Source organism: Pelodiscus sinensis, chromosome 9 (genome assembly GCF_052426305.1).
Source record: "Pelodiscus sinensis isolate ZL-2025 chromosome 9, ASM5242630v1, whole genome shotgun sequence".
NCBI classification, from domain to species: domain Eukaryota; kingdom Metazoa; phylum Chordata; order Testudines; family Trionychidae; genus Pelodiscus; species Pelodiscus sinensis.
In genome coordinates, this window is record NC_143060.1 from 19,739,433 (window position 1) to 19,754,206 (window position 14,774).

Consider the following 14,774-nt stretch of genomic DNA (forward strand, 5'->3'; position numbering starts at 1 on the left):
CGTTATTTCGAAATAACAATGCGAGCCTCTGCACAGCCATTCCTTTATTTTCAAATAACAGACGGCTTATTCAGAAATCTGTAAACCTCATTCTACGAGGAATAATGCCTATTCCGAAATAGCTATTTCGAAATAAGGCGTGTGTAGAGGCCCCACTGCTGCTATTTCAAAATAGTCCCTCACCAGGGCCATTATAAGTTATTCCTCCCCAGTGCCTCCTGGGGCTCTAAATCGAGATAGCATGTCTACATTAGGGAAGCCTGCCTCAGGCTAACTTTGAGGCTTCCCTGCAGTATAGATGTGCTATTTCGAAATAAGCTATTTTGGAATCACTATTCCGGGATAGCTTATTTCGAAATAAGTGTGCGGTGTAGACATACCTTGAGAGGGTGTCTGCCTCCACAGTCTGGTAGCTCAAGACATGAGGTTTTGCATGTCCTGAGTCTGGGCCCTTTGGGTGGTGAGTTTCTAATGTTAAGCCTAGTGTACCTCTTGCACCTGAACTCTTGGACAGACTGTTTCTTAAGGACAAAGTAATGTCCTTCCTGCAGACTGGTAGAAATCTACTTTCTCTTCTCTCAAAGAAGCCCAAAGAAGTTCAGTGTTAGAGAGAGAGCCAGCTGTGCCTCCGAAAGGGCTGCTTTCTCAAAGGACCTTTAAAGTCAACCTCAAGAAGAGTTCCCTGTAGTAAACTATAATGAGTATTAGCAAGCACCCTTGGATAATCTCTACAGAATCAGAAATTTCCTTGGGTTTGGGAGAGGATCGACTTCTTTCCTAGGGATTTTCCAACAGCCTAAAATGTTCCTTCTACTGTATTTGGATAAGTGGTTATAACTCTGTAGTGCTGGACCAAAAAACTGGTGGTCATATTATCACTCCCTGTGCAAACAAACTCATAAAGGTCTGTTTTCTACTGCTGATAGGAGCATTCCATTGGTGAGAGAAAGCATGTGCTTAGCCAGCCTTCCCTACCTTCCATTACAGCTGTCTGTTGTCTTCTTGCAGAACAGAAAGGGGCTAATGCCAGACAGGTAATTGCAAACCATTTCAGCTGAGTGCAGAAGGTGCAAAAACATGGTATTGACCAAGGCAGTCCAGTGGTAACGAAGTATATCAGATCAGAATTACAGATCTGAGCTTGTTCCCTGTTCCCAGGCTTTTAAAGACTGGGAATGCTGCTGTGCCCGCACACTGAGTCCTTGGAAGAGAGAGCACGTATCACTACTTCAGCCAACCAGAAAAATGTTGATGAGAGGCAGATAAAGCTCTCCCTACCTCTTCTCAGAAGGAAAGCTAGCCTGCTGTGTGGTTGAGAAGAAGAGAAGGCAGAAGGGGGAAAATAGTATGGATCTTTTAATCTCATAACATCCCCTGGGAAAAATTAAGCTTGGGTTTCCACATTAAAGAAGCCTGAGTAAGCCATGAAAAGCAGATGTCACGAGGCTCCAGACATAGTTTATGATTGAATTGGAGTGGTACTTTTTACAAAAATGCTGTTTAATTGAATTGCATTGCTCCTTGATTTAATAAACCCCCATTACATAAGACTATGTCATCCATTTATGATGCTTAAAATCTCTTCTCCCAAGGAAACACAGATTAAGTAGTTTGGAAACTCTGGGAATGAAAGTTGCCCATTTATCCATGTGCTGATTTGGCAATCATACTTTAACATCACTGCAGCTACTAATAAATCCCTTATTGTAGGACCTAGGAAAGAGATTATATGTGAGTTTCTCCTAGTGCTGTGTAGTACTCTAACAGGCAATCAAGAAAACAGTGGGACTAAGTTAGACAAGAAGTACTGTCAAATGCACAAAGTAAATGAGCTGTAAAAACAGAGAGGATTATTTTTAAGGTCTAAACCTGAAGTTCTTTGTATACAGATTCCCTGGAATGGATACACAAACCATACTGAAGTCAGTAGAATTCCATACAGGCACAGAAATGCACTCATATACAGTGAACTTGGACATTGGAAGCTAGGGTGTTCTCTACTATACTGAGTATAAAATAACCAGGCAGATTTTTTTTTTCAATTGACATCCTTTAAAAATTAGTGAAAATTTGGCTAACTTTGTTCCAGGTGTGACATGCTGTCCTGGGTTTTAGAGCAGTGTGTTTTATAGTCATGTCAGCATATGTTGGATTTAAAATTCTGTATCCTGGAATAATTTTGGTTGCCTTCCACTGTATTTCTGTTTTGAAAAAGGCAACTGGAATTGTGTGTGTATTCTAAATGAGGTCTCGCTATGGGCTTGTCTCTATGGACAGTACTCCAAGCAGGGGGGTAAGTTGACCTCATACTAGCCTGCTGTGCATTTTCATTACATTTGTCTGTGGGCTTCTTGTCCATGTCAATCCTGTGCCCATGCACTTAAAGTACCATAGTGCACTTTGATCTACTCCTGTTTCAAAGTGGGATAGATCAAAGCATGCTATAGAATGCACAGTGTGCAGCAGCAGGGTCTGCACGGCCAGCTAATGCAAGGTCGATTTCTTAGGACCAGAATCTTCTGCCTTAAGTAAGGGGCCAAAATGCAGCAGAAGCAGCTTACTTTATGGCACATGGGAAGGGTAACATGAATTGTCTCTGCATCCACTTTACACCATGAAGTGCAGTTTCATAATAAGCCTAGGGATGGGAGGTTGGAGTTTGTAGCTAGTTAATGGACTAGTTACATGGATCCAGTAGCCTAATGGCCTATGGACACTACTTCTGCCTGAGATTGCACAAGTGCCCTGTACTCTTTGCTTGGAGAAGAGAGCTGTGATTAGTACAGACCATTTAGAGTGGAGCTAAATAACAGCACGGAACACGGAGAGCCAGGACTCGCAGCTGTAAACAAACTTTATGGGGCCGCAGGAAACTTTGCCACACCCATGATCAGTGGACATCCGGCTAACTCAAATCATGCCGGACACGGATGTTGCCGGACTGTAGAGTGCCCAGTTAGAGTGGTTCAACCTGTAGTGAGTGCAGTCGGGGGTCACAAAACCATGGATAACTGTAGTAAGAGTTATTTCAGAAAGAAAAGATCACAACCTCTTCCCCAACCGTATGTGTGAGAGTTACATGAAGGAGCTAGTTCTGATGCTGCCTTTTCCATCCCTGTCAGTTTACATTCTCCGCCTTCATAAGAACTGCTATTCACTAAAGAAAAGAAGAGGTGGAGAACTGACTTCCTTCTAGATAGACAAAATGTTCTCTAACCAGATCTTGGTTTCCTCTCTCCCTCCTACATACTTTAATACCCTTCCCCAGCAGTCCTGTATCAATTTGCAAATGGGGTGAAGAAGAGGATGACCCCGGGAGTGGGTCATCTCTGAGAGGAGATCCTTATTTGCATGAGTGTATGACACATGCATGCACACTCACACATGTGCAGTGCAGATCCCGCCTTCTGTCCTGGAGGACAGAATTAAGTTGTTTCAATATTAAATGTATATACAAAATTTTTATGAATCCCCAATAATATTTATTTCAAGTACTCTGTAATGGTATTTGTTAGATGTTACAAAGTTGCATATGCAACTTTTCCCTATGTTGAGCTGGCATTGTTTACACACTTTGGGAGGTTGCTGGAGGTCTGGTTTTTTTGCACTTTTGTCTGTAGTGCTGATAGGCGTTTATAGAATGCTTTTATCTGTCTCAATTTGTAAAAAGATAGACTGGAGTAATAGGTTATCAGTGTAACCTATTCCTTGATAACATTGGATTATGTTCATTTAACGTAGCTGTTTAAATAAGTAAACCTACAAACCTGTTTTTGAAGATCATTTATTTTATGAACGTGATAGCTGGTTCAGAAGTGGTCTGGGCTTTTCTCCTTTTTAAACAGGTGGTTAAATATTTTCTAATGCAGTTCAGTTTTATTGCAGCTCTTTCTTTGTTTATCCGCTGCTCACGAGCAGTTAAGTGGGAGATAAGAGGAATCCCATCCCTTCTAAAAGAAAAAATGTTTTGCTCTAGTTAGTATTTAAAGTGCTGCACTTCCAAAAGAGAATTGGTTGCCCATTACTAAAGGGAATTTCAACTGTGTTGGCTAGTGCTGACCAGATTAACAAAGGAGGCTGTGGGTATTCAGGGAATCTGGAGTTGCATGTATAAAAAACAGACTTTTAAATTAACAGGCATTGAGGAGCTGGCTGTCTTGGAACATAACTTATCTTTTGTGGGAGGAAGTGTGCCTGTGCTTCAGGCTACAGAGGGTTTTGCTACAGCAGCTTGTTCAGAAGGTGCATGTGTTGCAGTATTTCTCCCAAGCACGTGACTCAGATAATTTACCTTCTTTATATGTGACAGAAAACATACTCCTCTTTCAGGCACTGTTTGGAGTCAATAATGCTGCTGCTCATTTTGTTATAGTTAGGCACATGCCTAAGTGAATTTGCTGAATTGGGGCCCCAGAAGATTTGCTTGTGAGGCCATTTTCGTTTAACTTTAAAAAACAAAACCACAGTTTCTTTCCCAATTATTTAGATATTTGAATCCTACAGTAAGTAAATATATTTATAAATAAAATATCTGAGTTGACAGGTATGTCTTGCTATCAATAAAACATTCTTGTTTAAGAATTTTAAGAAAATGATGAATTTTGAATGAACGTCTTGTATTACATAGCTGCATTTACCCACCAAAACCACCTTTTCAGGCATTTAAACAGAGAGAAAAGAAATTGACCTTAATACAGTAGGCACACGCCAACAGATATGTCACATTTATATACATCCCCCTGCTTTTTCTAAACTGAAATTTCACCGAAGAAGCTGATTTACACTGTGAATTGAGGCCGAATGAAATCCAATTGGAGCTCACTTCAATGCTGTTTTGATGTAAGATTCAAAGCTTCTGCAAATTTATTTTATCTTCTGCATTTGCTGATCTCCTGCTTGTAAATCCGGTTGAAGGAGAATAAAAATGATTGCAGCCTGATGGGAATTAAATGTCTGAAGTTCAAAGCAGTTTGCACATCAGAGCAAATGTCAATCAAATGAACATCTTGCAAGCTAGGCAGGGAGTGAATTTCTCCATGGGGAAGAGATCAAAGTGGGAGTCACAGTTCTGTTTTCTCCCTCGGGATTCAGTTTCGATCAGTTGTTCATTAAAGTGAATCCAGAAGGAAGGGTTTTTATATATAAAAAGAGGCGGAGCGGGTTGGAGCGAGTGTTACTTCTCTTAAAACTGAATTTCAGCCAATGGTTTGATCTTATTTAAGTACATACAGAGACTAATTACAGCCAAGTATATAGTTTTTCTGAGGGGTTTTTAATATACAACGATTTGAATATTGTCACCTATAACATTTTGGGCCAGATTTCAGAAGGGGGACTTGGCAAAACAGATGAGATACAAGTTAGTCTCCATACTAGAATTTCAGCCTGCAAAAATGTAGGATATTGCTAAAAATCAGGCCCTGTTTATATCTAGCAATGGAGGTAATTAATAGTTGGTTGCAAATTTCATTTTTGTAGAGTTTACCTCTCCTTCCAAACTAAATGATTTTGCAGGTTGCACATTTTCACATAAGAAAGGTACAAGCTCTGCTAGTAAATAAATAAAGAAGCTAGAATTAACGTCAGGTTACATAGAGTTGAGAAATCAAGACATCAAAAGCCAGGAAATTAACAACAAATTGATTTAATGGAGAGAGATATTGCTGCATAATTTAGCAATACATTGTAAGTGATGACCTTTAAATTAAGTCAGAAAGAAACAAGTGGTAAATTCTTGTGTATATAATATACAAGGTATAATATCTTCTGTTACTACAGACATGCTCTTACAAACAGAAATGTTTGCTTGTTTTTTTCAAATTTGCTTTTTGACAAAGACACCTCCTTCCCCCAAACACCCAACAAGCTCATGGCCGTGTGAGCACCAACATTTCATGTAGAATATGGATTGCCTCCTGCCACAGAAGTGGCTGAACCTGGTTTAACTTAAATTTTTTGAAATAAAACCCTTTTGGAAAAGGTGAAAAAGCAGTTTGATTGCTCAACAATTGAAAATAAATTGAGAGACTGTTCCCAATCTAACCCTTACAGGAGCACTCAATACTAGCAAAAGCTATAAGAATTCTGTCTCAGGGATGCCATTAATCTTTTAGTCTTCATATTGTATTAGTTACCATATTACAAATGTATACTGCATTGTTTGTATATGTTCTGTGCTGTTTTAACTGCTTGAATAAATAGAACGTAGAAAATATAGCGGTGAAGTTTTTAGACTATGAGGAGGGGGCAGAATAGGATTGTCTTCTGGCTGCTGAGATGTTGAGGGTTACCACAAGCTCTCTGTGCCCAATTTGTACTTATTGGGAAAATGAATATAATAATACTCCTACTTCTTTGGTATGTTGTGTGGCTTGGTTTGCCCAAAAATGCTCTGTAAATATAAAGTGCTTACTGATAAACACCCACCTCTTGTGATTTATAACATTTTTTCCCCAGGATGAAGCTTCTCTATCAAAGGGCAATGAGAAGGGGAAGTAAGTGTTGGTCTGTCAATGAGAGAAAATCATTTGAATAAAGAGGGTATAAGAGTGAGGATAATACAGTAAAACTCCGATGGTCCGGCACCATCAGGAACCCGGAAGTGCTACGGGCAGCCGGACCATTGGAGCTGCTCTGCCCCCAGATTCCCCGATTCAGCCGCTGCTAAAACTGACCAGCGACTGAATCGGGGAAGCCGGGGGCAGAGCAGCTGGAGTGCTGCTGGGTAGGTCCCTTAGCGCTGCCCCTCAGGGCTGTGGGACCAGCCCGGCAGCACCCCAGCTGTCCCCGATTCAGCAGCTGCTGAAATTGACCAGCATCTGACTCCAGGAAGCCAGAGGCAGAGCTGCTCTGCCCCGGCTTCCTGGAATCAGTCGCTGATCAGTTTCAGCAGCAGCTGACTTGGGTACACCTGGGACAGAGCAGCTGGGGTGCTGACGGGTTGGTCCCTGCAGTGCTGAGGTGCGACGCTGCGGGGACCAACCCGGCAGCGCCCCAGCTGCTCTGTCCCAGGCGCCCCGATTCAGCTGCTGTTGAAACTGACCAGCGGCTGATTCCAGGAAGTCCGGGGTAGAGCAGCTCTGTCTCGGGCTTCCTGGAGTCAGCCGCAGATCAGTATCAGCAGCGGCTGACTTGGGAACACCTAGGGCAGAGCAGCTGGGGTGCTGACGGGTTGGTCCAGTAGCGCCGAGGAGCGGCACTGTGGGATCAACCCAGCAGCCCCCCAGCTGCTCTGCCTCAGGCATCCCCAAGAGAAGCTGGGGTGCTGACGGGTTGGTCTCGCAGCGCCAAGGGTCGGCGCTACCCGACCAACCCGGCAGCACTCCAGCTGCTCTGCTGCAGGCGTCCCCGATTCAGCCGCTGCTGAAACTGACCAGCGGCTGATTCCAGGAAGTCCGGGGTAGAGCAGCTCTGTCTCGGGCTTCCTGGAGTCAGCCGCTGATCAGTATCAGCAGCGGCTGACTTGGGAACACCTAGGGCAGAGCAGCTGGGGTGCTGACGGGTTGGTCCAGTAGCGCCGAGGAGCGGCACTGTGGGACCAACCCAGCAGCCCCCCAGCTGCTCTGCCTCAGGCATCCCCAAGAGAAGCTGGGGTGCTGACGGGTTGGTCTCGCAGCGCCAAGGGTCGGCGCTACCCGACCAACCCGGCAGCACTCCAGCTGCTCTGCTGCAGGCGTCCCCGATTCAGCCGCTGCTGAAACTGACCAGCAGTGGCTGAATCAGGGACGCCTGGGGCAGAGCCGGACTATCGGAAGGGGGGGCTATAAGGGGTCTGGGGTGGCATCCTTCCCACCCCGCCCCAGACCCCTCATAGCCCCCCCTTCCGATAGTCCGGCATATCTGATAATTCGGCACCCCCTGGGTCCTAAAGGTGTTGGATTATTGGAAGTTTACTGTACCTTCTGTTACTACATTCCCCAGGGGGGGGGTGTCAAAATTAGACACCATTGTGGTTCCTGTTCTTTAAATCTGTTTCATATACTACCTATCCTGTCTTGACTGACAGATCCAGAGTTCAGTCTAACGGCTTTTAAGTGCAATAAGAAAAAAATGTACTGATATTACTTGACATTTTAAATCAAGGTATTTATTTCTTCTCTAACTGGTAATTTAAAGCTAGCAATTTCAGTAGTACAGTGAGGCAAGGGCGGAACTTCGGAAGCTTGGGGAGAGGGCGGCAGTTGTGCACACCGGGATACATCTTACTTTTGATCCCATTCTCCGGAAGCCAGGGGAACATGGGGAAAGTGCTTGCATGCTGTGCGTGCCTCTCACGCCTGGTTGGTGTGTGAGAAGCACGCATGGGGATGCAAGCACTTTCCCCTCGCTCCCTCAGCGTCCGGGGAACAGCATCAAAAGCAAGCCGCGTCCCGGTGTGCACAGCTGCTAGCCCCCCTGACACAGCCCCGCACTCTGGGAGCGGGGGGAGGGAGAATGAAAAAGTAAGGATCAGGCCCACCGCGGTTTGGGTTTGTGGGATGGGCTGCTAGAAGCAGGCTCTGGCTAGGAGACTTACCGGTTTGACTTCCAGCCACCAGTCTTCTCAAGCAGACTCCCTGCCTGCCCCGCCCCCGTGATTTTTGAATAGCTAGAAGCCTGAGGGGAGAGGAGGAAGGTGCTTTACAAGCTACCTGTTGACAAAAGGTAGCTCCCATTGGGCGGAAATTGGATAATGAGATTTTCCCCGAGCTCACGGCTGTTCAAACAGAGCCCCACAGCAGCTTTTCTCAGCAGCGTGTGGGGGTCAGATAGGAAGTCTGCCTGTGGCTTCCCATTGTGTCCACAGGCCAGATCTGATAGCTTGGCAGGTTGGATCCAGCCCATGGAGGGTATTTTACCCAGGCCTGGTTTGGGCTATTGAAGGCTGCCGTGAAGAACTGCATTCTATCCCAACCTATCTCAGAGTTCCTGTGTAAGGTTAGTGACTACCAGTGAAAAAAAATAAAGTGTCTTGCCTAACCATGTTTAGGGTTTCCAGGTGGTTTAACCAAACACACCGAACACCCCAGCTCTCCCACCCCAAAAAAACCCCACCAGGGAAAAAAATTCTGTTGAGGAAAAAAAAGGAGGGAAACCCAAGTCGTTGAGAGGGGGGAAAAAAAAGGACCCTGAGAGTTAAGCAAAAAAAAAACAAAACCCCAGCATGACCCCTTTAAGAATAGGCTAGGCTCTGCCTCTCCTAACAGGCAGCCGGTGGCCATCTTGCCTCCCTGCTTCGACCCAGACATCTCCCCTGCAGAGCCAAGTAAGCAGTGGGGAGGGAGGAGAAGAGGGGGCTGGGCCTGGTTGCTGAATGTGTGTAGGGTTGCCAGATGTCCGGTATTGACCTGGACAGTCTGGTATTTTCACTTCCTGGCCTGGAAAAAATCAGAAAATACCAGACATTGTAGGTGTCCAGTATTTTCTGAATTTTTTTTTACTGGACAGGAGGTGAAAATACCAGACTGTCTGGGTTAATACTGGACACCTGGCAACCCTAACCGTGTTCCTCATTTTCTAGGAGGCAACCTGAAATCCTAGGAGAGGAGTGACCTGGCTGCAAGCTTTTTTATAGTGAAGCAGAGGTAGGGAACCTAAGGCTCATGGGCACATAAAATCCATTACTCTGGGCCCCTCCACCCCAAGGCTCTGGTGTGTGAGGGGAATCTAAAGAATGTCTTTCTTGATCTCAGTCGGGGGCTGCTGCAGTGAGGGTTTTTTTGTTTTTTAGCTTCTCACTTGTATGCAGCCTCCTCTCCCCCCCCCCCCCCCCGGACTGATTTTTCTGTGGGTCAGCAGCCCCCGACCCAAAAAGGTTCCCCACTCCTGCAGTAAAGTGCAGCTCACAGGCTTCTCCCCCTTCCCCCAGATTGATGGGAGCTTGCTCTGTGGCAGAGTGATGGGGCTAGGAGCTTCTGCCCTGTGAAGAGGGGATTTTGGTCTTCAGCCCTGTGGGCTGTGTCTGCTGGGGCGCTCAAGGTTTCCGCTGGAGCAAGGTTGATGTTTAATGCAAGTGCTACATTTTCTTATAACATTTTCAGATGAATTGTAAGTCAGAAACATGCTACAGAACAAAGTGGTTGAATCCCTATTTTAAGTGCAAAGCTGAGGCACATCATCAAATACAGAGCCATGAAAAGTACTCCCAGATGTGAGATAAAGATGTGTCCCTGGAGCAACACGAGGCCCTGCTCTCAACTTTTCCGCCTGTAACACAGGAACTTTTGAAAACCACATCTAATCAGTTCCAAAATCCCAGGGAATGGTCTAGGTATCAGTGGGCAGATCTTAATTGGTTTTTGGTGAAACCTGGAAAATAATGATTTCTCCTAGATTTAGTCTCATGGCTTGCCCATTTTCATCAGGCAGAAAAAGTTCTCTGGCACCCTCAGTTGCTGCCTACACTTACCACAGGCAGGAGTTTACTAGAGGGTCAGTCACACACTTCCTGGCTTACATATGCTGAATTGTCTAGTCATGCCACAGCTGACCCCTTTCTGTCCCCACTGAATCCAGCGTTGTCCCCCTTCTGACCAGCTCTCCCCCACAGGTTTGCATTTGCACTGTAAAAGTTGGGTAACATGCAGCTCTGCCCACAGGAGCAATAAAGTGCTCAACCTCAAATTATGCTTCCTCTGGGTGTCTGTGTCTTTGCATTTTATTTGTATCTCAAACTGAGGTAACCGGGAAGTTTTTTTATTTGCATTGTGATGGTGCCTAGGAGCTACAGCTAGGGTAAGTGTTGTACAAGAGCAGAGCAAAAAGACTGTCGGTATCCCCAAGAGCTTGTTTACTGTTTTAGTTTCTAATGTGACTAACAGACAGACTAAAAAACTGCTCACAGATCAAGATCCAAGTTAGTGTGTAGCATGGGTCACAATTTTTCTGAATTTTGAATGTTTGATCACTTGTTTTTCAATTAAAATACTGTTTTTAAATGAAAATCTGTGTTGATTTTTTTTCTTTTGGTGGAAGGAGACCAGCTTCATATGTAACTATTTAAAGCCCTGATATAGCAAAAGCACTTATGTGTGTGTGCTTGGCAATTAAAGCAATTGAGCAATCCAGTCTAGGGTTGCCAGGTGTCCGGTATTCACCCGGACAGTCCGGTATTATCCTGTAAAAAAATTCAGAGAATACCGGACACCTAAAATGTCTGGTATTTTCTGATTTTTTTTTTCCCCAGCCAGGAGGCAAAAATGCTGGGCACCTGGCAACCCTATAAACAGTGCATGGCCTCTCTCGCCCTCCCCTCCGAACCGCCCCCAACTCCCAACACCCCTACCCCCGCCAGCCCCCATGCTTACCTGGTTCTGCAAGGCTGCCAGCACAAAATGGCTGCTGACCAAGGGGAAGCATTGATTCCCCTGGGTCTTAATGCTCAACTGCTTCCCTGTTCCTATCCCTGCACTCACTCTTAAAGGGAACATGCTATTTTATTTTATTTTTTATTTATTTTATTTTGCTTAATAAGTCTTGGAGTCCTTTCCCCCTCCTCCTTTCCCCCTCCCCCCAACAACTTTGGTCTCCCCCCCCCTTTTTTTTTCTTCAACAGAATTTTTTCCCGGTGTGTTTTTTTTTTTTGGCGGGGGGGGGGGGTCGGTATTTTTGTTTCAACCATCTGGCAACCCTAATGACTACTGAAAACAATGAAGTTCAATAATGCACATAATTCCTTTACTGAATGTAGGCCCAAATTAATGAATGGCGGTGAGGTCAGGCAGATATTGTACGAACATATGCCAGGTTTTTTGCTTGCTAATATTGAAACAAAGCGGCCAGTGTTTTTACTGATTTAATGTTACCAAAGTATTTTCTAGAACTAGCACTGTTACCTAAAACTGTAACACTAGCAATGTGATGGTCTTGAAGAGCCTTTCTTCCCTGATTTCTTTCCTAAACTTGCTTTCCCCTCAACTTCTCTTAAGAAGAGTTAGGTTCTTTCAGAGCCTCACTCCTGTAGACTCAGGGTGGAGGGCAATTTGTTATGATAATACGACTAGGTGTCAAATACCACCAAAGTGCTCAGCATCGTTGAAGCCCATGTTTTTAAGCTATTAAGGCAGGAGCGCAGAACCTTTTTTGGGCCAGGGCCACTGACCCACAGAAAAACCAGTGAGGGGCTACACAAGTGAGAAGCAACGAAAACCAAAAACACCTCACTGCTGTGGCCCCTGACTGAGAAGTAGAAAGACACTCCCCACATTCCCCTCATAGGGCAGAGTCGGGGGGACGGGACTGGTTACTAGATTTTATGTCCCCTCTAGGCTCTGGGGTGGAGCCAAAAATAAGGGGTTCAGAGTATGGGAAGGGACTGTCAGGGAGTGGGGTCTGTGGTGTGAGAGGTTGGTGGGGCTGGGAGGGTGGTAGGATGCCGGAGCCAACTGGGGGTGGGAGGGCTGGGTGCAAGGTAGGGTGCACGTGCGGAGATGGGATACACCAGTGGGCTGGTGTGCTGGCTCCCCAGTGCTGCGGGGAGGGGGGGAAGAGTGTTGAGCCTTGGGGGCTGCATCCAGGCAACCCAAAAGCCAAATAGGTTCCCCACCTCTATATTAAGACATTGCTGTGCTTAGCATCACAACACCGAACTGATTTAAGGGTCAAATCTCAAAAGGCACTTAGGAGTCTAAGCCCTGATCTATGCATTTTAGATCCACTTAGCTATTTCACTCAGGGCCTTCACACCCTGGAGTGTCACAGTTAAGATGACTTAATTCCTAGTGTAGACGTGGCTAAGTTTATGGGAGGGTTTCTTCAGCTGACAGAGCTACCACCGTTTGGGACAGTGGATTAACTATATTGACATGAAAACTACTTCTCTGGACGTAGGCTAAGTCTACACTGCCCCTTTACTGCACTGCAACTTTCTGGCTCGGGTGTGAAAAAACACCCTCCCTCCAAGCTCAGCAAGTTGCAACGCTGCAAAGAGTGAGTCTAAGCCACCCTCCCAGTGCAGTTAGCTACTCCTCTTGTGGAGGTGGTTTAACTAGAGTGCTGGGAGAGCTCTCGCCCAGCACTCACGCTGTGGCCATACTGCCGCGCTAAAGCACTGCCATTGCAGGGCTTTACATTTTCAAATGTAGGCAAAGCTGTGGGAAGTGTCTAGGCTGCAGGGCGCGGCTATGCCACAGTAGCACCTGTAGTGTAGATGTGCCCGACATCCCATCCGCAGCTGTGGGAGGTTAGACTCCAAGTGTCTGAGTGCTTTTAGAAAATGGGATTTAGGCTCCTAAATCAGTTAGTTCTTATGATGCTAAGTGCAGCATTGCCTAAATAGCTTTAAAAAACTGGGGCTATAGCAAATAAGATGTACTGATCTGACACATCTATTATTTTTATGACAAGGGTCCCGTTGATCAGATTTTGATCGGTAATTCTAATAAAATAAAGACTTAGAAATGCTGCTGCTCTTTAAGGACACATCTACACTGCGCGCTTCTTTCAAAATAAGCTATTCCGGAATAGTTATTCCGAAATAGCTTATTTCAAAATAGCACATCTAAGCTGCAGGGAAGCCTCAAAATTAGTCCGAGGCAGGCTTCTGTAATGTAGATGTGCTATCTCGGTTTAAAGCCCCAGGAGGCACTGGGGAGGAATAACTTAGAATGGCCCTGGTGAGGGGCTATTTCAGAATTGCAGCAGTGGAGCATCTACACGTGCCTTATTTCAAAAATAGCTATTTCGGAATAGGTGTTGTTCCTTGGAGAATGAGGTTTACAGATTTCAGAATAAGCCTTCCGTTATTTCGCAATTACTTTGAAATAACGGAATGGCTGTGTAGATGCTCACATTGTTATTTCGAAATAACACTAGTTATCTCGAAATAACAGTGCAGATGCATCCTAAGTACCTTAAATAGGAAGCACATTTACTATCATTTTAAAAACCAGACTCTGAGAGAGAATACCTTAATTTCATTAAAGTAATTGGGGTTTGATTTATATTTTTGCATCTAAAATGAGGTTCCATTACTATTTCTAAATTATTTCACTTAGTAAATATGGAAAATGTAAATTAAAATGTATTAAAATATACTTACACGGGAAGTCCTCATTCTTTTCTACAGAAAGTAGGCTTGTAACTGCCTTATATATAGACTCCCAAAGACCAAGAGATAGTAGTGAGTGATGTAACCATGTACAAGTACAATGTTTGAAAACAGTGAATGCAAGGTTGGTAGAGGAAATGTTCAGGTTAATAAAAAGGTGTGTAATTAAGTGCAGTGGAATGAATGTGTGCTGAACAGCTGGAAAACATTCCTAATGATGTGATTTCCCAAGCTGGAATCTTCACTAGTTCAGTGTCTTACAGCTAGACAGGACAAAAATTCTGCTAGAGAACAAACCAGCACTGGTCTGCAGAAGAACATAGCTTTTTATGATTGCATGCATGTTACAAGGTTGAAAATGAAAATATTAACACATTACATTAGCGAGTAGGATGTGGCTGGGAAGTGAAGAGTTTTAACTCACCATGCTTTGTGCTTTGTAATTTTCCTTTGACTGTGCCATTAAAAATGCAAATGGAACTCCAGTTGCTATTTACGAACTGATAATTTTTCTATAAATTCTTGGCTAGATGTTTTTACAGAGTCAGCTTTGCTTTGCTAATCTTGTTTGTCATTTCAGGTTTGATGGGAATTTTAACACCAATGTTTCTAGAACTATTAGCTGTGATAGATTGTCTACCACAGTAAATAGCAAAGCCTTCAATCCTGGGCGTGATTTAAACTCTGGTAAGTAATACAAATATATTTCTTTGTGTTCTCCACACCTCCCCTACAGCCCTCTTTAGAG

The 14,774-nt window shown here is 44.5% G+C and overlaps 1 protein-coding gene across 1 annotated transcript in view; it reads left to right on the forward strand.

Annotated features, from left to right (window-relative positions):
* CACHD1 (cache domain containing 1) overlaps window positions 1–14,774 on the forward strand; it is a 191,296-nt gene that overhangs the window by 94,595 nt on the left and 81,927 nt on the right. Inside the window, exon 4 of the mRNA XM_006125035.5 lies at window positions 14,607–14,713. Within this exon, the coding sequence (XP_006125097.2) occupies window positions 14,607–14,713 (107 nt within the window). The remainder of the gene's footprint in view (window positions 1–14,606; window positions 14,714–14,774) is intronic.